General features: G+C 41.7%; 1 protein-coding gene across 1 annotated transcript; it reads right to left on the bottom strand.

Annotated features, from left to right (window-relative positions):
• Positions 1–589: 589 nt before the first annotated feature.
• Positions 590–26,196, bottom strand: LOC117767712 (dynein heavy chain 10, axonemal-like). The gene is made up of 73 exons (XM_034595537.1): positions 26,026–26,196; positions 25,497–25,727; positions 25,123–25,313; positions 24,768–24,966; positions 24,463–24,657; positions 24,121–24,291; positions 23,588–23,764; positions 23,347–23,505; positions 23,047–23,225; positions 21,206–21,357; positions 20,932–21,096; positions 20,641–20,848; positions 20,357–20,513; positions 19,770–20,249; positions 19,515–19,673; positions 19,315–19,431; positions 19,131–19,233; positions 18,827–19,005; positions 18,524–18,735; positions 18,275–18,431; positions 17,924–18,157; positions 17,722–17,844; positions 17,396–17,629; positions 17,060–17,283; positions 16,456–16,725; positions 16,193–16,376; positions 15,933–16,067; positions 15,433–15,585; positions 15,117–15,305; positions 14,647–14,793; positions 14,234–14,425; positions 13,985–14,103; positions 13,730–13,888; positions 13,469–13,604; positions 13,260–13,382; positions 13,044–13,175; positions 12,696–12,912; positions 12,237–12,356; positions 11,992–12,137; positions 11,763–11,915; positions 11,399–11,659; positions 11,131–11,303; positions 10,947–11,040; positions 10,650–10,817; positions 10,096–10,284; positions 9,545–9,716; positions 9,256–9,459; positions 9,092–9,172; positions 8,801–8,998; positions 8,541–8,702; positions 8,250–8,424; positions 7,801–7,982; positions 7,560–7,696; positions 7,251–7,468; positions 6,859–7,080; positions 6,559–6,706; positions 6,119–6,398; positions 5,797–6,026; positions 5,426–5,699; positions 5,225–5,329; positions 4,971–5,125; positions 4,726–4,880; positions 4,329–4,512; positions 3,994–4,194; positions 3,350–3,559; positions 3,136–3,231; positions 2,870–3,041; positions 2,646–2,777; positions 2,240–2,451; positions 1,978–2,145; positions 1,339–1,519; positions 1,120–1,265; positions 590–1,026 (listed from the first exon to the last, which is right to left on the bottom strand). The coding sequence occupies exons 1-73, from the start codon at positions 26,194–26,196 to the stop codon at positions 880–882; spliced, it is 12,984 nt and encodes a 4,327-aa protein (XP_034451428.1). The 3' UTR covers positions 590–879.

Raw genomic sequence — 26,196 nt, 5'->3', positions numbered from 1 at the left:
CATAAGTCACCCCCTGCTGTGTTTGGTTGTAAACATGCTGCAATCCTCACTCTTTATGATTGTCATGCTACTACTCTACCACTGGGCTCTTTTGGCCTGCACAATACTGTAATGAGAAGCATGATGATGATCTCAAATGAGGGCAGCGACCTTTAAGAAAGAGACTTGAGTAAATTTAACATATTTTCATGTTGCTGGTTGTTTAGTCAAACCTGCAGATCCCTGTTTACAGCTGCACGACTCAGGCTACATGATATATGTTGTCGACGTTATGCCACACCAGTTCTCCAGAGGCTGTCTGATTAGTTTTTTAGAATAAACATCACCTGCTTTAACATGCTGACCTCAGCAGCCTCTGTTACTCAGTGCTGCACTAGATCTGCTACCTATTCTGCAGAGAAGACTTGAAAAAGCTACTTGGGCAAAGTGGAAAACTTTAGCAACCTTTGCTCGTGTTGTATTTTCCACTGTAGGCAGAAGCTTATGTTTCCCATACAACCTCAGCTGAAATGTTCAGCCTCGGCTGTCCTTTCAAACAATGGACAGAATTATGAAAGATTTTCTGTAGAAAGAGAAAAATCAAATGTGATTGAACAGAGTTGAAAACATTTATTCTTAACCAAACAATAGAAGACGTTTAGACCTGAAAAATCCAGACTCACTGTAGAAAACTGACACTTAGCCCATTAACGCCAAAGACAAATCCCTAGAGCTACTGCCCAGAGTGGGAAGCTAAGTACTGTTGTATGCTGCCATCTAGTGAGGAGATAATGAAAGGTTTGAAAAAGGCAATAACTCGAAATATTTCGTTTTCAAATAACCGTATGAATTAATACAAAAAATCAACTGTTGGAAGCTCAGTGAGGCTGTGTCCTGCCTTTAGTCTGCATTGAGGTATAAACAGACACCCTGGAGCACCCATCGGGAGATGTCAATGGTGGTGAACAGGTCCGCCTCAAAAACCAACCCCACACCCATCGCATTCCTCCGCAAGGACGTGGTGTACACTGGTGTTCGTAGTGTATCCTGTGGTGAAGAAACATACAAAAAATAATCACAACTTTTCGAGAAATTATCAAAAAAGTTTAGAATGGATCGAGAAGTTCCTGTGGTCCACACCTGTAACCTGAGTTGGCGTGCCTCTATGGGTATGACTTTGAGAATGGGCAGTTCAGCAACCAGAACCTTTGGTTTACTCCTCACCAGGCAGCCCTTCTCCATGTCCCAGTCTGCTCCCTCCAGATACAGGCCGGACACAAAACAGCCTGCAGGGAAAAAGGGGATCGGTCTTAACTCAATTCTAATCACGCTGCAAAAGGATAAAAGTAATTTCATTACCTTGTCCAGATCTGTCACTGACTTCTTCCTCGCTGCGGTACTGAGTCACTTGTGTGTACAGGGTGGAAAGATCCAGAGGCCAACCATTTGTCCTGCATGAAGCTTGGACCATGGCAGTCAGGTAGGACTCTGGGATATGAAGTCCTGATAGCCACATTACCTTGGGCTCTCCCTCATCCACCTGATGGACACAAAGACACAATTTGACTTAAATAACTATTCTCAACTTGTTCCTTAAATATTCAGTTTTTATCACTTCAAATGAGGTTATGATTTCATTAGTTGATTTTTTTTGTAGTAGGATTATGCAAAAACAACTGGATGGTTTACCACAAAAATTGGTGAAAGGATGCGGTATTGGTCAGGAAAGAACCCACTGAAATTTGGTGCAGATCAAGGATTTGTTTTTTCACCTTTTTTGACAGTTTTACTGTTTTCCCCAGAAATAATTCATAGATCTTCTTGTAAAAAATCAGGTGATTGATATCTATGAGTCTGTGCAATTTGGTGCATCTTGATTGAATTTAAGGGGACTGTTGGGCCATGGTGGAGTAAGGTGCTCGACTGAGTGCCATTCGAGTTCCACACAGAAAGCTACATGTAAGAGATTATCTGTAATAGGGAGTGTCGGATCCTCACCCAGTGGCTGTACTGTTCATAACGCCTCTTGAAGTGGCTCATCCAGTTGCCAAGTGACTTGAGTGTATCAGGTGCCAACTTCTTCCACATGGCAGGAATGTGTCCATTAAAAAGGGACTGAGCGACTTCCTCCAACTCACTGCTCATACCCACCTCGCCAGCCAAAGCCTGTGGGACAGAAGCGAATTAGAGCAAATACTAACCTGTGTGAAGCACAATGATTCAACACCTGTCTGTTTGTGTTCTACACATCTTGTCTCACCCTCTGCAGCTCAGCCAGGGACCGCTGCATGCGGACCACCAGTTTGTTGAAGCGTTCTAGTTCCTGAAGCAGCACCACTGACGTCGGGGAAATGTCCGTGCCAATCTTTTTACGAATCACGTCCATGTCGAATAATTGTGGAAGCTTACTCTGAATGTCCTGGGCCACCTGGCTGATGTATTGATCCCGACTGATGCCTCCACCAGATTCACCTGAGGCATACGAGAGTGAGTAAAGACAGTAAGAGAGACAGCAAACAGCCTTTAACAGTATGGAACAACTTCTTCTGAAAAATAATTGATGTTATGACAAGGGACTCAGAGTTGGATGTTGAGTTGAGAAAAAAATCTTCTCCTTGAATCAATTAAGAGACGAGAGAGATGACAGATGCCAAATCATACAATACCCGTCTGAGGCTGCAGGTATATTAGGTGGGTCCACATGTCTTTAGCTGCTTGTGTGTAGTATCCTATCTCTGCATTAGAATGAAGGCCCAACACCTCTGGCGTATTTGCCAATGGCAGCGTCTCAATCTCATCTGTAACACAACAGTGTAATCTGTGAGTGGTGGCACAATATTCACTTCACCTTAAAGTAAGGGAATGAAATAAAGTGAAAATAACAACTGACCAACATATATTGTCTTGGGTCCGTTTGGAGGGATCTTGTAATCCACATCTTTGTTTTCAAAGAAGTGGAAGCGGCGGAAGGTGTAGAAGAGGAAATCTCCAAGGTACTCATCCATGTACACGCTCAGGATCCTGCGGTCAAAGCTATCTATGGCTCGTCCACCATACATGACCTATAAAAGATTACACACGCATATTGAACTTACAGCATCAGCTAGCAGGATGATACAGATACAATCTATTAAAACAAAAGTCATTTAGACTAACCTCCCCAATGAGGTATTTAAGACTTCCCCAGGGAATGTTGCTGTCTCCCTGGTTGTGAGACTTGGTCAGGTAGGTATTCAGGATCTCCATACACACCTGTTGAGCAAAGTTACAATGTTAATAGAATGATATCACTTAAGCAGAAACAAACAAAAAAGTAATATTAACAAATCAATTTTTTCCAGCACATTGTAAATTAATCTGTGGCACTTACAAAGAAATCAGAATCGTTGAATTCGTAGGAGACGTTCCAGCCAATCTTCCCGTACTTGCGTCTCTCTTGCACCACAGCATGGAAGAAGGCCAGCACATACAACAAGCTACGGAAGGCAGGGTGTGGGCATTCGGTCAAGGTCTCATGGGAGATTTTGGAGTACGTGGCTCTCAAGTTGAGCTTGAGTCCATTGGGAGGCTCCGTCACCACCTACATGCATCATTAAATTACATGTAAACACAGTGATTCCTCTTTGAAATCTGTCTCTTTAATTATAGTATTTTCTGGATTAGATGTACCATGAGAACAGCATTTTGAACAAATTATGTGATCTCATATACAGCTTTAAAACTCTTTATACAAAAATATCTATATTGACAACTAATATGTTCCTAGTGACGTTTCCTTTAAAAAAATATTATTTACGTGTCTATTTGTTCAAATAAAACAGGTTAAAGGAGAGTATCGCTATTGCTGTATAGAAAATCAGTGTCTTTCCCATTACATAGAGTAAAACTATTTAAATTCAGCGCCTATATGTGAAAATCCTGGGGCCAACTATTAGATCCCTAGAAGTTAACTCCACCGTCTTCAAACACTCTGAAGAAAACACTACTGAAGGCAAAGGGACACTTTAGTTTTACCTTTAGTGACTTTTGCAGTATGCCAATGGGGAAATCCTGAATGGGGTTGGTGGTGATCCACAAACGGAAGTTGGGATTGGGCTTGGTGATCCTCTCTAGGGACTTCTCTAGATCCTTCAGCCATTTCACCAGCAGGTGGCAATTCTGTAGCATCAGCCACTGACCACGGGAGGCTGCATTCTCCAGCAGCTGCAGTGCAACCTTTGTTAGAGGAACAGAAGACGATTACCCTCAACATCTTTACTTTCTATACTTTCTTATTGGGACTACTCCATATACATATTTAATTTGGCCACTGTTTCATAGCAGTGATATGTAAAAGAGTGATTCAGTACCTTCTCTTGGCCTTGGCCCATAGCAAGGAACTTGAACTTGCTGCCTCCAAAGCCTGACCTGTCAGCTAGTTTCATGAGGTCACCGGCTGGGTCAGAGCCAGGACTCAGGGTGAAGATAATGGGGGAGGAAGGTGTACTCTGTTCATAGATTGCATCAAAGTTGATCACAGGCGGCTGAACATACCTGAGCAGAAACACAAGATAACATGTGGAAACTCTTGATAAGTCTTTCTGTTAAAATAATCACATGTTCTGTTAACTTCATAAAATAATTGTGCCTGGTCAGCCGCAACCACAGTGATGTAATTGTGGTGTATAAACATACAATGTATATACGTATATAGACACATATATACTGTGTGTGTGTTTATACAGAGAGAGAGAGAAACAGACTCACTTCTTGCCCATAGTGACAGTGACATAGTCGGTCACAGCCCTGTAGACTCTGTCAACACGGAAGCAGCGCAGCAACAGCAGCTTCTGAAAGGCTGACAGGTTCTCCTGATATTTCATAGGGAACGGAGCCTGTTCTGGTCCATCCAAGTCATACCACTGAGGTGGGGGAAAAAAGAACGAGTTTTAAACACGTAACCAATTAATCAAAACACCCGCAGTAAGACCTGTGTCACTATGTTCACTTACAGACTTCCAGTCAGCAGATTTTTTCTCCACGTCATCAGGCAGAGAACCAAACTGTTCAGGAAAGAGCTCTGCGAGTTTCACGATGTCTTCCCAGCCCTGGTCTTGGAGCCAGTCACAGGGCTTTTTGCAGTTGCTCTTTTCCAGGGATAGATTACCTTTACACAGGAGGTGGAAAAACGTCAAAACATTGTCTTTGAACATTGGGTGCATACACATTTTTGTGCATCTGAGTTCAACTTCTCTGGATATCTCACCCTTGATGAAGAACTCCAGCTCTTCCTGCAGTGCTCTCCCTTCTGCCTGTTCGATCTTGATGGTCATGTTGAAGGAAAATAGCAGCTTGTGTCTCTCGAACAGACCTAAGGATATGCGGTCAGTTCAGGTTATAAAATAATAACAAACCGTATGCTTTATCAATTGTTTCTGTAATTTTGTATCATTTCCAATTACTTTACCTGTGCAGCCATAGTTATAAACACTGTATGTCAGAGTGTTTATGATGTTCTTCAGTCTTCGGGGCAGGACAGAGTCTGGCAGAGATTTGCGAAGTGAAAAGTCAAACAGTTCCAGGTAGGAGGCCAGAGAGTACTGGTACATGCTGTTCACCAGAGCCATTTCTGTCAGCACAAAGAACAGGATAGCACCACGCTTGGCAGCTGGTCGGTAGCCGTCTCTGAGTTTATCAACGTCCACAGATGTCTTCACAGCCAACTTGAGTTTCTCAAATACCTGATAATCACAACATCAAATAAAGAAATTAAATAAGATGAATGAACTCAGTGAATTTGCTGTTCTTCATTCCATTGTTTGCTGCAGCCGAACTGACCTCACTGGCTTTTGACTTTGTTTTCTCCAGTGTGGAAACCAGCTCAGTGTTATCCAGTATGTTGCCTGTACACAAGGCCAGCTCTCTGAGCAGGGAGTCCCCAAGGTTCTTCAGCAGCTTCTTATTGTTGCTCGTTTCCTGGATCAAACTCTCACGCTGCTCCTCCAGCTCCTTCTTCTCAAAGCCCATGATAACACTCAGCAGCTGGTCCTCCAGACCCTTCAGGGTCACTACATGAAACACAGACAGAACAAGGGACTTTCATACCTGCTGTTCACATCTTACAGACAAAAACTATGGTTACAATGCCAAAGGATCTTACCAGTATAGTTAATGACCATAGCTTTTCCAAACACTGATGGGTTATATTTGGGGTTTGCCAGTTTGGTGTTGAGATAAAGTTTAAAGTTGGGATCATAGTCCACCTCCTTGTCACCCAGCATGATGACCTGTCTGCCCTCTGCTCCTTTGACATTCTTCTCCAGGACATTGTCAATCACAGGGTCAATGTACTCGTCCACATCTTGGAAAAGGAATGGGAAACCATATTTGACGGCCATCTCTAGCTGCTTCAGGAAGTCTGGATCATTAAAAGATGAGATCTGGGGAAAATATGATCACAGTGTCAGGACCACATGCTGGGATTCTTTCCAAAATGCTGACTCTGGGGCTGTCAGCTGTGGAAACCTGTCTAAAGCAGTCCCTCAGGGACTTGTCAGTAGTAATAAGACAAAACTTCTATTTGCAGTAAATCTTTTGTACCTTGAGTTTGTTGTTTTCTTCTTTCTTCTTGATCCAGGAGAGGGCTTGCTGTTGAGGATCAATACACATGGGAAATCGGCTCCCTCTGGTTGTGAGGATCCCATTCTGCACTGACAGCTCATCTGGAGGCAAGCCCTCAGATCCCCATCTGCAGTAGCATAAAGGGTTTATATGAAACCTATACACTTAAACCCACAGCACCGGTAGTTGGAGTCAAGTATAGTTAAAATAAAGACAAATACACCCCAAAACAATTCAAGTTTCAAGTTGCAAAACCTGAGCACACAATCTAATTGTCACCTGCTGATTTCTACTTCATCAGTAAGAAGGCTTTCCACTTTGAAAGGCTGGCTCAAGGGGATGCCTCTCTCTTCCACATCCTTAACCCATACTTGGTAAACCATCTCATTCCTGAAGTCCCAGCTGAAGGCCCCTTCATAGCTCAGGAAAGCAGCAGAGATCAGACAGTCGCCAAGGAGACGCACGCGCCTCTGCTTCAACTCCTCCAAATCTTGTGTCCACCTGAGTGGGGATAGTAGAGAAGAGTGGGTTGTAAAGAGAGATAGGTAGAGATACAAAGATATAGTGAGAGGGACATTTGAAAGAACCAGATAAGCAACTCTTAGCAGGCTAAGTTAGTCTCATAGAGGCAAGTGATGTAACTTCCTTTGTTGCCTCTTTTACAGTCTCACCGTTCATTCTCAGAGCTCAGGCCGGTGATGAGTTTGTCAGCTGATATCAGCCTCCTCTCCATGACTTCAGCCTCCTCCTGAAGCAGCTGTTTCTCCTCAATAGCAGCTTGATACTTATCTCCCAGAGCCTGCAACTCTTTCTGGATATTGCTGAGCTCACTCTGAATGCTTTCCAGCTCCTTCTTACTCTGAAAGAAGTTCTTCTCTAGAAGTGCCACCTAGAAAAGTAATGGAAGAACCACTGTTTACAGATTACTGTGTTCCTCCTTATGGAGCATGATGGAATACCCGTTTCAAACTTCGCATTACCTTCTCTCTCTTAGGTTTTATCTCCCTGGCAACCTCACAGAAACCCATGATGGCCTCAACAAACTTGAGCATTCCTGAGCCAGCTCTACTGATAGCCTGCATCTCCTCAAGGGTCGTATGGAGGTTCTTCAGGAAGCCTGGTCAAACAAAATGACAAAGATGTCGCAAAAAGTCACGAGTATTTGTTATTATTTGCATTTGTTTTTAGGGTAGTTTTCCATTGATCATGAAACTGACTTACCTTTAACAGTCCTAACCTGACCGTTACTGATGGAATCACAGTCCATCTCCATCAGTGAACGCAGGAAGTTAGCCTCTGACATCATCCCCTTAGCTGCTTGCCAACTGATCTCCTTGTGGCCACGCAGCACCAAGATGCACTCACAAACCATCTGCACCTGTTTGGGAGGCTTGGCAAAAGATCTGCACGAGGAACCAGTGAGAAGGGCAGACAAAAAGAGATATAAATAGATGGTGTACATTTCTTGTCAGATATGTTTTGCAAAATTGATTAGTCTGCAATTAAAGATCCTAGAATAATAATCAACTCCCTGTACAGCATATTTTGGGTTATCATCTATCTTCTTCACAAAGTTTTAGTATGAGTTACAGAGGTCATTGTCTTTCTATTCATTTATGATTATTGGTAGCTTTTTCCTCTGTAGAATGAAACCAAGGAGGGGAGTTTACCTGATCTCTGTGACATCAGATTTTTCGAGGTCCTGAAGGGCGTTGCGGGCCGCCGCTAACGCTGGCAGAGCTTCAGCAAGGGAACTTTCAGCTTCTTTCTTCTCAACAGCGATCACTTTGTTCTGCTCTTCAATCTCTTCGGCTTTGTCTTCTGCCAACTTCTTTTTCTCCTCAGCTAAAAGGAGAAGTTATTGATAAGTGGTTTGTACCAGCTGTTTCTACTTTTGGTAGCTTACAATGCACTGTTGTTCTGTTCAAACCACGAGATAAGAGATGCAGTCAGTCACTGACCTACAGTGGTGTTAGTGACGATCTCATTCAGCAGGGTTTCACAAGCTATTGACTTCTCAGCAAGGACAACCTTCTGCACTGCTAGCTTGACATTCAGCTCAGCTAGCTGCTCACTGGCCTCTTTTAGTTTATCCAGACCTCCCTCTAAGTGCTTGCACTGACCTAAAATGGAGAGAAAAAGTTAACAAAATAAAAGTCTCTCAAATGATCACAAACATGCACATGAGGAACAAATTGTTTGACGTATTCCATCCTCTCACCCAGGATATACTGGTCGTTTTCCTCCAAGAGTTTAGAGTAGGTGTTAATGAAGTCCAGGTAGTTCTTTGGAGTAACGTAGTTACTACGCCTGAGTTTCTGCAGGAACAGCTTGCTGTAGTCACCCACAGAAGAATGGACCATGCATACATGATCTATCACGTCTGCAGAGTGCGCCTGAGGAATCATGGGACTCTCACCTGTAGAAAGAAAAAAAAAGTGTCTGAAAAGACTGAAAATAAATATATCCACAACAAATGCATTTTTAAAAAGATGTGAGTATTATTACACACCAAGGAAAGACTGAGCAACTGCAAGTAATGCCTGTGGAGGCCATGGCAGGAACCAGTCTATCACAGTGTTGTTCATCAGTCCTGAGAAAGAAAGGTAAATATAGTTGGCGAAATAAAATCAGAAATTATATTACAATTAAGAGATTACTGACAATATATTTCACCTGGGAAGTTCCTGCAGCGTGTCCTCAGGGTGTCTCCCACTGGGGACATGCCTAAAACAATGTGCAGGTTGTTGGCACTCTTGTTGACAAAGTACTGCCACAAACTTTCTTTCGAAGGACCTGTTCCCATCTTAAGAGCCTCGTCGCGAAGCTGGTTGACAATTGAATCCTTCTCATCATCAGGGAACAATGCTGGAACGATGCCTGTTAGGACAGAGAATGTACTACAGATGAAGCTTTTAAGAAAGACTAATGTACTGTGAGCCAGGACATAAGAGCGACAACCAACCTGAAGTCAGCATGTTGTTGATGAGTTCCAAGAAGCCCTCCTCAGCAACATGGGAATCAGTAAAGAGGAACACTATCTTCTTATTTTCAATGCCGAGCTTCAAGTACAGTGTTTTCAGGTCTTCACGGAGGTTTGACTCACTGTATCCTCTGCTTAATATTATCTCAAATACCTGGGGAAAGCAAATTTCTATTATGGTCTGCTTCAGATTACTTTACAGATATAGTTTAATGCTGCTTAACCCTTCAAACCCAAATCTTCCCATTGAGTTTCTCTTTTAGCTGCATTAAATAGACGACTGTTGTTTCCACACTTTCTCAAGCTTCACTGAAGCTATCACAGTACTAAGATAAATATTCTGAACTGAGATGTGACATTCTTATGGCAGTGAATGGAAATACTAGACTTTTTATGTCTTGTGTACATTTCTCCTATTGTGTGGTGTAAAACGATTGGTGGGTAGGTGTTGATAAATATGTTTTTTTGCTGTGTAACTCTCCATCATTAGGAATCATTCAGCCTTTACCACACCCATCATAGATTTTTTCTACCTCACATCCAGCAGTGAAAGCAGCAAGCTTGGTGAGGGACTGCTTGCCAGAGCCCCCCACGCCGACAAGCAGTGCATGGCCTAAATCGACACGAATAATGCGGTGCACCCGGGTCAGATGTTCCAGAGCGTCATCAAACAGTACTAGATTCATCCTCGACTTGTTCTCATTGTATTGCTCTAAAATTTCCTGCAGAGACAGAGAAAAAAAACAGAGTGGTCTTTCAGTACATCAATCCATCCATCAATTATACCAGTCAGCCCTCAAAGGGCTGGAGCCAATCTCCGCTTACAGAGACCCAATGCCTGGGTTTCTTGCCGTGGAGATAACTCGCAAAAAATGTTTTTGCAACCATTTTGATGACCTTGTCCTTGACCTTTGATCGATCAGCTCCATCCATGTGTTGTTGAGTTTTTTTTTACACACGAAGAAAGGAGTGAAAATAATTTGTTTGTGTTTGTGTGAATTGTCTGCTCTCAGGGTAAATATGGGAGTAAATGACAAATAACTGTCAAAATGTACTGTTGTAGTATGCTATTACAACTTGGCAATACCTGAAACAGGGCTTTTGAAGCATCATAGTCATGAATATCCTCATAGACTCTTGGTTCAGTCTCACTGAGGGCTGTCTTGTAGTCTCCAAAAAGAATTGGGTCCTTGATTACGACCTCAAAATCGGACATAAAATGCTCCTCAACCAGCTTCTTTATGTGGCCTTGTACCTGATAGCAAAAACACACATTTGATACATTAAATGAAACACTACACTATTTTTATACAGTAGAATTTAAACCAGGAGGAACAGTTACACGCGTTATACTCAGTAATTATGATATATTATCAATTATTACCAAGGCTTTGTCAGTCTCATCAATGAGTCTGTCATGGAAGATTCTCAGGCACTCGTTCCTCCAGACTCGCACAAACTGAGTGACAGTCAAAAACCTGTAAAGCACAGACATTTTGAAACACAGCCCTTTTAGTGCAAAGTGGTAATCTATTAAGTGTTAAGTGAGTGAATGTTCTTGATCAGACCTGTCTGGTTTGGTGAGCGTTAGTCCATTGTAGACCCGTGACAGGTCCCTCAGGTTGAAGATGTAGTGGAACTTGGACGGAGTGGGAGGCAAATTTTTGATGATGCTGTTGTAAAGTTCCAGTGTGCAGAACGTGACTTTATCACACACCTTCTGTATGGCCTCCTCAAACGGCTAAAATATTAAATCAAGTTTATTCAATTTGAGTGATTATGTTTTTATGACTGAGATTCAGATTTTGTATGTTCATGTGGAAAAGAGAGACTTACTCTGGTGTGGCCTTTGATAATAGAAGCGTATATAAGGTTGAGTGACTCCACTGCAGGGAAGGGGATGCTGAAGACACTGAAGAGCGAGATGAAGCGAGGATCCACCTCGTTCCTCCCACCTCCTGCTTTTCCCATGGAAGCAACAAAGCCGAGGTCTTTCAGGAGTTTGTAGTTCAGCTCCTTCCCTCGGTCATACATGCCTCCTCGATCCAATAACAGCTTCAGAAGTGCGATTGGCTGCTGTGTGTTATAACTATCCACCTGGATGAGCATATAGAGTATTAGAATAATGTTGATCATGAGAGTGCTGTCATTCTGCAAAGCACAGGAGTTAAAGACTTGGTTGAATGCTTAAAGCAGGAACCTTTGGCATATTCATGTCATCCATAAAGATCAGCAGTCTCTTTCCCATAGGAGGCCCGTAGATCTCTTTGGTCCTTTTCTCCACACTGGCCTCTAGGTTCCTCTGCACGTCCATTGAAGTCGTTCTGGATGAGAAGTTGATGATCAGAGTAATCTAGAAACAGAAAGGAAGATAAGAGTTTAACCTCAAATATGATGACATTGGATGAAAAGTTGGACAGCAAACGTACCTTTTTGTCTGAACTGAGGTTCTTGAGGAAGTTATGAATGGTGGCAGTCTTAGAAGTGCCAGACTCGCCAACCAGAAGCACTGGCCTTTTTATTTTCACCATCTGTTCCAGGATCCAGCTGGCCCTCGTGGTGTCGACAGTTGGCACTAAAGCAAAGGTGGAGAGGGAGGAAATCAAAGTGGAGGAATTTAAATCAATATGCACGTACGCTGGAAGCTTGATTTGTCCTCAGAATTTATCTTTACCTAGTATATCAGAAAATTTCATTTCAGGGTTGTGAATGTATTTGGTGACCAGGGAACTCCAGGGAACCCACTTCTCCTGTGTGCCATCAAAATGGAAATCATACAGAGTCTGCAGGTATCCTGTATGGATGGAGACATTTTCTTATTAATAATAGGACACAATAGAACCCAAATGCAGAGTAAATCTGTCATAAAGTTTTACTTTCATCATATTGATTGATTGAACCTAAAACCATAAATCAATCATGTCCATTGACTTTCAACAGTGACATTTATGACAGGCAAGGATATTTGTATAATCTCATATTATATGTACTCAACTCTTAACCCTGTTTTCTCGTATAAAATAAGACATGTAACCCACAATCAAACGGTTCCTAAAAGGGTATATTTAAATTCATAATCTTGATGATGCCTGCTAACTTCATAATCATCTACACAAAAATCCTTTCTTCTTACCTGGGATCTCACCAGGTCCAGCCAGGGTTTTCTCGTCGTGTACGACAGTTAAGCAGGAAATTGTCTTGATTAACTCATCAAACTTGATCCTGCCACTCTCCAGCAATGTGGCCCCGAGTGAGCAGTACAGAGCTTCCAGGAAGTAACACTCCAGGACTTCACCACTGCTGTTTTCACCCTCAAGCAGTGCATCCAGTGTCAAGCACAGCTGAGTCACCTGGACATACCACCAACACAGGCACAATCAATATAAGTAGTCTGAAGATGTGAATATACTGATCTTCATTCAATTATTTATGTATAATTACAACACAGGTACTGGAGTGAGATAGAAGGAGATTAACCCACCATGTTTAGATCTGTCTGTGGGACAATAGTCTTCAGTTTCTGACCTTGTTTCCCATCAACAATACCATCCACAATCATTTCAATACAGCCGTGCACATATTTCTCAAACAGTTTGTTTAAAACTTTGTGTTCCTAGAAAAGAAAAAAGGACAGTGTGAGATTTTATCAAATTTCAAACAAGTAAAATTATTACATAGTGCTAATTTGTTCCCAAACCTTTTCAGGTCTGTTGTTCAGCCATCTCTGCCAGTATGGGGTGTATCGCAGGTTTTTAGGGTCAACATAAACCATTCCACAGCGGGAAACAGTAGCAGGGGAAGCGTATTGCAAATCTCCCACCTGTAATGGTAGAGTTTTCTTATAATTTAAACATTGACATTTGGGAGAGGTACTCTGCTGACAGCAGTCTTGAATTTTAGACAAACCTCGAAGAGCAGAGCACAGTGATTCTGTAAACGGATCCGTTCTCCATTGGCCAGCGTGAGGAGCTTGTTGTCATCCATCACTGAGTTCATATTCTCGACCCACAGAGCATCCACATCACCGTCAAACAGGATGTACCTGTGAGTCAAAGGTTATGTCAGTTTGTTATGTTGAAGGACTTATCTCTTCCCTCAATTTATGCATGAAAAAAATAATATCAGATCATTATGAATAAGTGCATTTCTTAATCAGCAGTTTTTTACCTTCGCTCTTCTTTGTCAGTGGGTTTGTTGATGTCACGAAAGATGTTGGATAAGATCCCATCTGTCCAGTCTCGAGTTTCAGGATCCAGAATACCGTAAAGTTCAATGACACTCATGGCTTTAGGGTTCAGTGGATACATCTTTGTTTGTAATCCCAGTCTAGTGATGAGATATAATAAAGGTTAAAACATGATATTTTCCACATGAAATATCAGGAAGGTGGCACAAATGTAGATGATGTAAATTGACACTGACTTGGTCTGAGCTTGACATAATGTGCTGATGACAACTGATTTTCCTCCACCCGTTGGTCCCACAATCATAGTAGTGTGTCTCGTCATCATTGTCTCATAGATCTGCACCACTTTATCCACCTGAAAGCATAAAGAATAGGGCATGACGACATCTAATAACTCATAGGCTGGAACCAAATATGTGTTACTGAAATGTAGAAGTCTAACTTGTGTATCTGAAAGAATTAAATATAAAACTCAGATCAGACACCTGGTTAGGCATTATGACGTATTTGCTTTCATGCAGAATGTGTTCCACAGCGTCGTTCAAGCTGGGATAGCAAACACGAGGGCAATCCAGCTGAGGGAACAGGTCTGAGATCAGCCCGAGAAAAAGAGGCACGTCCTCAAACACAAACTTTGGAAGGTTCATGTCCCGGAGAGCACGCATCAACACCACATCCTGCAGAGTGGACATGGAATCTTCGTCATAAAATATCATAAAAAAATATTGCAGTCGGTAATCTAAACAAATGTCCAGCATTCTCCCAACATCAGTCAAACATCATTCTATACCTGTAGAATTACAAATAATTCCCTGTTTTCATTATGAATTTAAATCCAAAGTAGAAGTTTTCTTTTCACTCTATGAAAATGAAATATAAAATTGTCTTTGGTCTCTACCTCATTGATTTCTGGCGAGTCTCTCTTCAGCTCTCCTGCCATCACTAGGACAGACTTCAGAGCTCGAAGACCAAAGTCATAATGAGACTGCTTGGAAAGCTGTTCACGAGCCAACTTATACAGTACTGTCATCTTCTTTGCCAGCACCTGAATCGAAAAAAGTGAAGAGATAAAATCCTTGTAAGAAATGTGCATGTGTAGGTAAACAGTTAACCATTATAGTGTAGAGTTAAAGATTTATCTATGTTTACTGTAGATGAAAAAATGTTGATTTATGCTTCAAAGTATCAAAGAATCTTTCCAGAAATTCATTATATATTATCCTTGTAAATCCAATTTACCCAAGAACACATATATAAATATTTTACATTATATTAACATTGCTTACATTGGAGGAATACTTTGTACATAACTCAGGATGAGAGTATCACATAAATAGTAAGAATTTGTTTTTTGTGTGTGTCCATCACCTTGGCCATTAGGAAGCCCTCAGAGAAGAGCATGATCTCACAGATCAGCTGCAGGTCAGGCACAATGACCACCACAGGCCTGAAGAGGGCTTTCACTGATTCTGGCAGCTCTGTGCGTCCTGCATAACCCGGGTTCATGGTGATGAAAATCCCCATGCGGCCATCCAGGCTGATCTCCTGCCCTTCAAACTGATGTGCAGAGGAAGAATGTGAGAAGAAGGTGGTGAAATTAATCCCTCTAATCTCTTATATGTTTAAACTTATAGGAAAAATGTAATAATGCATTACTGGCTCTGTGTAGCTACAACAGCCTTACATGAAATATTTTAAGGTGAAGAATGAGAGCATTGCGGATGGTCTGGATTTGGGAGGAGATGACTGACAACACAGAGGCATCGATACGATTGAACTCATCGAAGCAGCCCCACGCTCCACACTGGGCAAGGCCAGACAAGATCTTACCCACAGCCTGCATGCAAAGACAGAGATGAAGGAAAACATTTAAAGAGTCACAAATTATAATATATGTGTGGGTTTGTTTATATTTAAACAGTATTTTTCCAGACCTCACTGAGAAGTGCATAAGAACACATGTCTGCTCATTATAGATACCCACTATTAATCAGGGAGTGTGGTTGCATTTTAACATGAGACATAAATAGGAGAGTATGTTTTATAATTTAAGATATTGGCTCATCATTTTGTATAAAGCTATGTCTTAAAGGTAAATTAGAATGTAAACAATTTGTTGTCCTTTGTCACAGAACAGGTTAAATGTACTTATTAGATATCATTAGATAAGTGGTGGCTTCTTACCATGTAGTCCATGCCCTCACCACAGTTTGTTACCACACAGAGCAGACCTAGAGCCTTGGCCAGATCTTTGGTGGACTCTGTCTTCCCTGTACCAGCTGGTCCAGCAGGAGCTCCACCCAGGTACATGGAGAGAGCCTGCATCACAAACACACACAGACATCCTGGCGTCAAACACCAGCTGACAGAACAATTTACATATGTCTGCTTGTTCATTATATATTATTTGTTTTGTTGGTACAAACATGCAGAAGTTCTCAGACCTGGGTGAGGGTGAGGTAGATCCTGTCTGTCAGCGGGGTTATAACCAATCGACCATTCAGTCCCATGTATTCGTACCCGTAGGAGAAAGAAGCACTGCACTGACGCACAAACAGGTCGTCTTGTTCCTGCACCCAGTAGAATCTTAGCTGGCTTTCCCACTCAAACTCTTTTGCATCCATTATACTGTAAAGAATTTTTTTTATTAATACATTATTTATATTGTCATATACAATAAATAAAGTAAAAAGTGGGAAAGGTTTACCTGTTAAGAACAAAGCTGTCCACAATGTCTCTTGCATGTACGTTGATGATGAGCACAGAGTTGAACTTCCGTCTGTCATTTTTATTCATAGGTTGTGTGATGCGTGTTACGAGCTCGTCAATCTGCTGGTGCATTTTCTTTGCATAGTTCTTCAGTGCACACTTCTCTCCTTTCTTGACATTTTTAAAGACGTCCTCTACCTCCCAGGTCCACCACACTTGATTGACAGCCAGCACCACCATGCCCTGGTACAGCAGCATCCAATCCACCCTGAGAAACACGGGAATGACAGATTCACTGAAGGTCATTCGCACACAGAACTTATCACAGCACAACAATGTAAATAGAATGGTAAATGGACTTTAACTAATACACATTAATACACTACTTCTATGCTTTCTAAGTATACAGCTCTTCTCTATTATTCATACATCCCATTCACACACTGCAGGCCATTGTCAGGGGAAATTGGGATTTCAGAGTTTTAGCCAAGGACACCTGGACATGCAGACTGGAAGAGGCAGGGATCTAACCTGAAACCCTCTGATTAGGGGATAACCAAATCTCACCCACCCTTCTGAGCCACAGTCTCCTATACACACACCTGCTCGTGTCTACACAGTAGTAGAAGATTGCTTCTTTTGTAATCAGTCTATTGGTCCTCCTCATCTCCAGTAGTACTCCTGTCATCCATTCCTCCACTCTGCCCTCCACTGGGACAGGTTTCCTCAGCTCCATCACCTCCCCCTCAGCAGACACCAGGGCTCCAGCCACTGTCTCACCGTGGCTGTCCACGTCAAACCGCAGGGATGCTATGTTGTCATACATCTTGTGGACCAAAGAAAAGAAAAATTGAGGAAGGCCTTTCACACACATGGAAAGCATTATTCTACTTCCTACTTTGAAAAAAAGAATAGGTTAAGTGTCTTGAGGATAATACCTTGATAATGTGCTCCTGGACACAGGCATGGTCACTACTCCCCAGAATGCTGAGCAGTTCATCATCAGAGATGAAGAAGAAGCGAGGAAACACGTTCCGCTTGGAGTCCAGGTAGTCACTGAGACTCTTCTGGCACCTCTCCAGACCTTCACTCAGGGCCTGCAGGTCTGTTAGCCGGTTGGGAACCAGGCAACACCGTTTAATGTTTGGGCTCTTCACCGTGTCACTCATTATCTAGACAAGAAATGAAGAAAATCATATTATTTTGAGATGGTTAGTAACAGACTACTGTGCTTTCATCAGGCTAATATTCTGACAACACTCACTTCTTTAAACTTTTTGTCAATGTTGTCAAATTTCTTGGCTTCTTCGGGTAACTGCGAGCAAATATCTCCTCCAATGAATATGCTCTCCAGGTACATCCATTTCCGTTGTACCAGCAACAATACCTGTGAAAGAAATATTGTTTGAGTCGGAATTTTATGTATTAGCTAAAGAGTGAAGACAGATTTGGTCGCTCTCACTGACCTCTATGGTCTCACTAATGAGGGACAGGTCTTTTTCCCATTGTTGTATGGTGCCAAGGAAGTGTCCAACAAATCGGCTGCCTGCCATGCTCTGTAAGTTCATGGCATCGTTTTCCACACTCAGTAGGATCTCGTCGACTGCACCCAGAATAGACCCACGTTCCTCAGTCCCTTTGAAATAGGGCAGAACACTGAACTTCATGCTTTCCCAGGTCTCCACCACCTCCTTCACTCCCTGGAAGCACACACACAACAGATGGAGAATAAGTCTTAATGATTTTACTGATAAACTGATAACAACTGATCCCTGACTCCTGACTGTTAGAAGTCATTCACCAAGACAAATGATTACCTTCTCAATACTGAGCTCTTTCACAGCAGAGGTGACAATGTCACCTATCACATTTACATGTTTATGCAACTCCATAGCAAACATGTTCTCCAAAGTGAAAGTGCCAGGGTTCATCTCAAAGCTAGTGCCGGTCCTTTCCATCAGTTCCTTCCAGTGTCTGTGGTCCGAAATATAAAAACACATTTGTTTATATCCTGTGAAAATATATCATCAATATTTCAAATGGCAGTTTGTTTTCTGAAGACCGACCTGTCTCTGATGGCCTCATTCTTCAAATCCAGCAGAAGAGGCAGAGACTCTCTGAACTCCTTCATGTGTCCTTCGAGGAAAGAGGCCACAGATAACGCCCTCACATCTTTGGGCAGCTGCATCAGGTTTTTGATGAAACCCTCAATGCCCTCCTGGAGCAGCTGGATGTTTAAATCCACCCACAAGGTCTGAGACCACTCTGTCTTTGCATCCTGGAAGATTTCAGGACAAACATTTTACACATGTTGACCAGAATTGTGAGCCAATACGAAACTTGAATTTCTAAAAGCCAACACATCCCACCTTCTGAGCTTTATACACATCATATATTTGTCTCAAGCCTTTCATATCCTTCTGCATGGTGATAACCTCTGGGTATACAGTGATTGGTAGGTCCAACAGCTTCTCAGCATTAGTTAGCTCCTGGCGTCCTCCCAATATCTTGGCAAGCTCTGCCTCATATATTACCATAACGCTCAATCCTGCAAGGACAAAAGGAGAGACTGGGGTAAATACCCTGCACTTCAGATAAATCTGGGGAATCACACAAACAAACAATTTATATAGTTTTTTCTTGATATAAACTATAACTGCAATCTTTAAGTACCTTTGTCCAAATCAACTCCCACAGCTTGAGGACCATGCATATTGAAGCTCTCAGTAAAGACGGACAAGTCCTGTGTAAACTCTTCCATCTTCTCCTTTGTAGTCTTTGGAGAAAAATAGGAAGTTAACCATACATGCAAATCTCTATTAATTTAAATTTTCTATTCAAGTAGAATGTGTCTTACCTGAGTAAATGATTTCTTGACATCTGCCAAACTTCGATCCACTTGTCTGGATTCTTTAAAAAGGTCACTCCACATCTGGTCAATACCGACTTCCAGCTCAAGTTCATCGTCTCCAACCTATGCACAGAATATAGCGTATGAGACGTTCAGCAAGGGAAACCACTTGTGTTTTTAGGGGATAATAATTTAACATACAGTACCTCCACTTTGTACATTGCCAGTGTTCTGTATCTTTCCTTGATATCCCTGAATCTCAGCTCGACCTCCAGAGACATGTCCCTGATGCCTGAGATTGTAGCAAGGACAGACTTCAGGTCTTCAAAGGTTTCAGGACTTTGTTTCAGCTTCGCAGAGAGTTGCTTTTGTAGAAAATAACAATAAAGATTGCTGACATCAAAATCAAAGAATATTTACATCTAAAACACATGCATAGACTGTGAAGGGCAATTCAGTACCATGAGTTCATCTCTCAAGTTGAAGAGATCCTCTTTGGCAGTATTGTTGAGCTGGCTTCCAAGTGAACTGATCCTGGACTCAACAGTCTTCTGCACAGTGTGAACCAGAGGCTCCAGGTTTAGATGGATGACGTGCTCAGTCTTAAAAAGTGGTTCCAACATAACCTCCTGACTGATATGAGAAAGGAACTGCAGCTTGTCATCATACATGACAAAGGAGGGTTTTCTTGCTGCAAATGTTTCATTGACCATGATTTTCTTCTTTTCCCAAAGAGGCCGATAGCGATTCCAGTGGCTCAGGTACTGATCCATAGAGAGGAGCAGCTGCTGGACATTCTGGGAGACTGTCATGGCACTTTCATTTATCTGAGGATGCTGACACACATCGCTGTAGAAGCTAAAAGTCAGCAGTTCATCTTCACCTTCCACACGTTGCGGAGGACACTCAATGCAGGTCCCGCGCATCCAACGCACAAATTGCTGAAAGACAAAATTTGGCCAGAATTAAGTTTAGCTGTCAGTATTAAAGCATCACAAATTATTTTTTTATCAAAACGTGACACACTAGAGAATCATGATGATCACACCTTGGTGCTCTCTACACAGTCTCTGATGCTTTGCATGATCATCGTGTGGATTATTTTGCTTTGGGGCTGCAACACGATCTTTGAGGCATACAGGATGGCATCAATTTGGAACAGGGTGGTACTTCCCATCAGTGCAATGTTGAAGGCCTGAATGCTCCTGAATGTGAAGGTTATCAAGAGGGATGTTACAGGGGATGAGAGATAATGTACTGCAATTCAAAGGAGCATTGATAAAAACTGCTCACTAAATAATGACTTCAAAAACATTGACTATTTGTATTTACCTCATCATCATCTTTACAAGGGAGTCGAACACTTTGTCTTTCCAGTGCGTGTAATAATCTGCCATACTTGTGGCTTTGCCACTGCTGCTTTGCATGATCAAGTGTTCTGTTTTAGTGATGAGGGGTCCAATGGCAGCATACTTCCTACTCAGCAAATGCACAGTTTTTACTCGCTCTTGCTCAATACGTTCACAGAACTCCTTGATGCCTTGGAAAAAAACAACATGCATTATGTCAATGAAAATAAGTTTGAATTATTTTAATCAAAAGATAATATTCAGTTTTTTTTACCTGGCAAATTGTTAGATTTATCTGGGACTGGACATTTTAGCAGGTTAGTCATCACCATAGACTGCAGCTTGGAATCAATGTCTCTCTCATTGTTCTGAATCTGACTGACAACAGACTCAAATTTAGTGACAGCCTGGAGAGCTTGTTTGATGAATTCAGGAACACCTAAAAGCAAATAACACAGTTCATCTGAATTATTCATTTCATCTGACCACAAGTGTGCATAAATAAGCATTAAAGGGATTAAACATTTCAGGCTCTGTATGAAACGTACCCAAGGAACTCCACTTGAGTCTTTTGCACCCAAAATCCATCACTTGTTTGACCTCTCTGATCTGTTGAGCCAGCATGGTGAACTGTGCCTCACTCAGGCTGTCCATCACAGAGTGGTAGCAGTTGACAATTTTTTTCAGATCATCAACATACCTAGGTACAAGGATGAAAAAGGCAATTGATTGTTTTTGTTGTTTGGAAATAAATTCTGCTCTCAGCTACAGAGAGTTTGTCTTTCTTTTACCAGGATTACACAAACAAGTACTGAGCTTATTTCTTAAGTTTGGTGGAAGGGTGGGTATGGGCAAAGGAAGAACCCAGTAACTTCTGGAGTACACACACACACTTTTTGAGAGATTTTTTCAACATTTTTGTGAATTTCTCCTGATGAAAAAAAGGAAGACTATTATCAACGAGTGCTAGCAATTGTGTTGCTTTATTTAAGTGGTGTTGGGACCTGGTATTTGTTTGGCCTACATGTGCCGTCAAAAGCCTGAAGCCGCATGTCCCTTTGTCCTGGAGAAAACCAGACCCTCCAGGACTCAGTCTCCCAGGGGCCATCAACTTCACACAGAGGTGTGAAAACCCCCCAGGGACACAGGTTTCAACTCCTATTGGTCACTTTGGGCCCCATGACCTGTGAGGTCACCAGGCCAATATAAGGCCTGTTCCCCCTTTCTTCTCTCTCTTTCTACAATCCTTCCGAGGGGAGAAGGCTGTCCAGCCTCTTTCCATCCACCTCTTCAAGAGGAGCACACTGCTCTTTCCCTGCAACTTCATGGAGGAGAGTTGCAGCTTCCAGCTCATCTCACCAAGGAAACCTCCTCGCAATCCAAGCTCTACCAACCTCCTAGCAGCGACGCGATGTCCTGCAGGAGAACTTCAACCAGCAACTGAGCTGCACAGCTCAACAGACCCACAAAGGCAGGAGCCACACCACCAGCAAGACGATTTCACCGAACTGCGAACTGCACAGCAACCTCTTTTCCCTTTCCAAGGACGGGTAACACAACTGGGCTTAATAATTATACTAGGCTAAGCAAGACTGTTTATGCGATTCTGTGGGATGTTTATAATATATAATATAATATTTGTGTTGTGATATTTTGGTTATAAGTGATTCGAAAGTAATGTTAGTTTGTTATGCTCTTCACAGTCTTTTGTTGCATCCACTCTACACTCTTTCTCTAACTTGGAATCAACATACACAGACACACGCATGTCTCTTCACCTAATTATCTCTACATGTCGTAAACATTCCAATAGGTGGGGAAGGGTGTTATCTCTTTGGCCAGCCGCCATTTTGGAAGCACGCTGACTCACACAGACACACACACACATGCATACTCACATACCTATCTTTGTTTAGTAAGTACACTGTTAGTAATTTGTGTTTTTATACTTTATTATATTCATAATAAATGTTTTCCTTTCACAAATGTTATTTCATTAATGTTGCATAAGTGAATTTTGCCAACCTCTACACTGTCAAGAACTCCATATCCTTCAATTTAGCTAACTATCTATATGGTAATTTTGGTTATAGTTATTAATTTAATTGTTAATCAGAGTTCCAAATTTGTAGTTAGTACTTTTATGAGACTTAACCAATAAATTGGCTATCTTTTCCCTTCCTTTGAAGGGTGGTGCCCCGAGGTAACTTTAATCAATTAAAGTTATTATTTAATATTAATAATAAAATATTTATATTTTATATTTTATTTTGATAACCAAATTTATTGAATGCCGAAAGGCACACCATTTTATGGTATCATGTTTAATGCATTATTGCACAACAGGGGACTGTAAGGTATGCACTACATTGAGTGCCATTCAAGTTACCTGAAGAATGTGTGCCACTGTAGAGTGACATTTTGAGCTAGATTAGGTAAAGAGAAGCCCATTAACTCCAGGTGTTTTGTCTCAGAAATGATTTCCCTGAGCTCTGGAGCAAAGTTCACACGGTATTGCACATCCCTCTGTAATCTTCCTTCCTTTGGGGGGACATCCTTAGAGACAGCCTGAGAATGAGAAAAATCAAAGCAAACGGTGAGAATTAGAAACGAGGAGTGTGAGACGTTAGTGTATATGTATTTTACAAAATACAGAGCATGAGTCAAAAGTGATGAGAGAGATAAATACCAATTCGGCTGGGATTTGGTTTGGAGAGGTAATCATGACCAACAGGGCTTTTTTCATTAGCAATGGCAATCTGTGTTCCGTCTCTGCCAGCCAGTGCTCATACTTCTTCAGCTCATAGTCCCTGAACTGCATTGCCATTTCCACATACTTGTCCTTGGCCTGAGCAGAATGCAGCAAAAGTCAAAGATGGGTTTCAATAATATTTTGGTGTTTGTCACCTTGCAACAGTCAAGTAACTCACCACTTTGCTCTGCTTACTCTCCCGCGTCTCTGGCACCTCCAGGAAGGTAAGGATGGTGTGTTTGATGCGGTACAAAAGAGATCGGACCCAGCTGATGGCTCCTGCCACAGGAGGCTCATCCATATTTAGCGGTGGTTTATCCTTGTTTGCCTTAAAGATTTCATGTATGTTGTCCACCTACAACAAAGACAAAAAGACTTAGGCACTCTGCATGTGGCAGACATTGATTAATCTCTTCGAAATTATACCAATAGTATATTTTTAGTTGCACTGTAACTTCCAGGTTTTATTTTCATTAATAAACTGAACCTGGATCTATCACAGGTATATAAGACACATGCCATAGTTAATAACAAAATTTTGTTTGTTGCAATGCAGTGTAACGTTGCAGGTAATTAAGGTTTGAATCATTCTTTGGTTTTGTCACTTTACACAACACCTGCATGGACTAACTGTTCCTCCTTTCTAATGATCTGATATTATCACATGTTATCACATGCAAGTTATTCAATCACAACTTCATGGCAAAATACCTCTTTGCAATACTGAGCCAGTATGTCATTGAACTTTCTCATCAAATGTTTACTGATGACCTCTCTGGAGCGGATGTGCTTGAATTTCAGGAGCATGTCAAAGCCGGCAGCTGAAGAGCGAAGTGTCTTAAAAGACTGATCAATAAAGTTGATGGCCTCTCCCTCGATAGCCTGTGCAGACATATGCAAAAAGTAAATCAGCTTGATAACTAAGGGACAGCATACAGAAAATTATGCAATGTTATTGGTGCAAAATGACAAGTGCATTGATCCTGCTGTGTTTAATTACACCTTTGACTCAGAACATTTTCATGGCTTCTGCATAGTAGATGCTAAACTCACATGAGCTGTAGTGTCGAAGTCTTTCATGATCGTTTTCCAGCTGCTCTTCTTACACATGTTGAAAGGATTAAAATTGACCCCCTCAATGGGCAAAACTAGACCATCCACTCCGCATACCAGTTCATCGATTCGTTTGTAGTCACCGGTCACATTTTTCAGCTCTGGACCAAAGATGTTATAGAACTCCTCCAAAACCTGCACCAAACAAATCCAGGAGAACCATCAAAACTAAGGCGCTTTTTACACATTCAGCCGTTCAGTTACTGAGTGAGGGGTAAGTATTTATAAAGTTTATGTTCACTCACCTGCAAAACATTGTTCAGATCCTGGCAGATGGAAGCCATGTAATCAGTCCTCTCAAACAGTCTCTTGCGGTCAAACTCCCAGCGTGGATCTCTTGCAGATTCTTCAATTTCAGCGCGCACCTCAAAGTAGGTCGACTTCCATCGGTCCAGAACCTGTTTAGCATCACGCATCTTGGATTTGGCTACTTCCCTCTTATCTCTGTCCAGGGCACAGCACATTGTTATACTCCAACTAATAAACAAACTATTTGAATAAAGGATTCTCCCTGAAATCTCAATGATATTGAAATTATGAAATATTGTATTGTAAAATGTATCTAAGATTCCATGTAAATTTAGTCGTATCCGTACATACCTGAACAACGTGTTGACATCAATTACTTGAGACACAAGTTCGCACAGCTGCCAGGCAATACGCTCCATCAGAGGGACCATACGTTCATTTGTGTTATAGTGGGAAGAGATTATCCACACAATTTTCAGGCTGTCCATCAGATGAGGGATTGTCTCTAGGATCAAAGCAAAATTTGCTCCAAAGGCCAGATTCTACAAAAGACAATGGTAAAATAAGATAAAATGTTAAGGTGAGGATAGAAGATTTTTGTCATCAATATTTTTTTATTTCAAAACATTCTAGGCAATTGTGTTTAATGTAACTACCATTAATGATAGTACACTGTCAATGTAAAAAAAAAATTTAATAGTATATTTCTAAAATGTGCAGCTCACCATGAAGTGTCTTTCCAGCGTGCTGAGGAAACGTAAATTATCGTCTGACTCCACACGGTATTTATTAAGATCAGCAACTGTTCCTTCCAGGGTCTGAACGATGCCTGCATCTGCTTTGGTTATCACCTCCAAGATTTTCTCTACCATCGGCTGTTTGAGCTGCTTGAACAGAGCACTCAGGATGGAGGCACGCTCCTGCCAAAAAGTTATCTCAGCCATAGGGCCCGGTGCCTGGAGGAAAAAGGAAAGACATTGATTATTCAGACTCAGGTTCCAGATAAAAGACAAACCCAAATACACAGAATAAAATTCATATAGAGGCATAAAAAACTGATTTCACATTGGTATATATTTTCCTTGACCTAATAATTTAATTTTGAGCTGACAGGGATTTAATCCTGTAGGTATTATATTAAACATTTCAGCAGCAACTACACGTGTAAATTCTGGTCTTGACCTCAGGTTTCTTAACTTCGATACCACCAAACCCGCCTGAGTTGAAAATCAGAATACAAGAGGAGTCTCAAACCTGTGGCTTTTTGTCTTGCTGCTCCTCAATAACAATGGTAATCTGAGTGTGCCAGTTCAGTACACACTGCTCCAACTTCTCCACCATCTCTGGATTAGAAAGAAGCACATCCACCTCTGGCTGTAGGTCAAGCTCCGGAATGTCCAGTGTGACCTCATCTGTGACAAACAT

Source organism: Hippoglossus hippoglossus, chromosome 9 (assembly GCF_009819705.1).
Source record: "Hippoglossus hippoglossus isolate fHipHip1 chromosome 9, fHipHip1.pri, whole genome shotgun sequence".
In the NCBI taxonomy this organism is placed as follows: Eukaryota; Metazoa; Chordata; class Actinopteri; order Pleuronectiformes; family Pleuronectidae; genus Hippoglossus; species Hippoglossus hippoglossus.
This window is presented reverse-complemented; position numbering and strand designations above follow the sequence as displayed.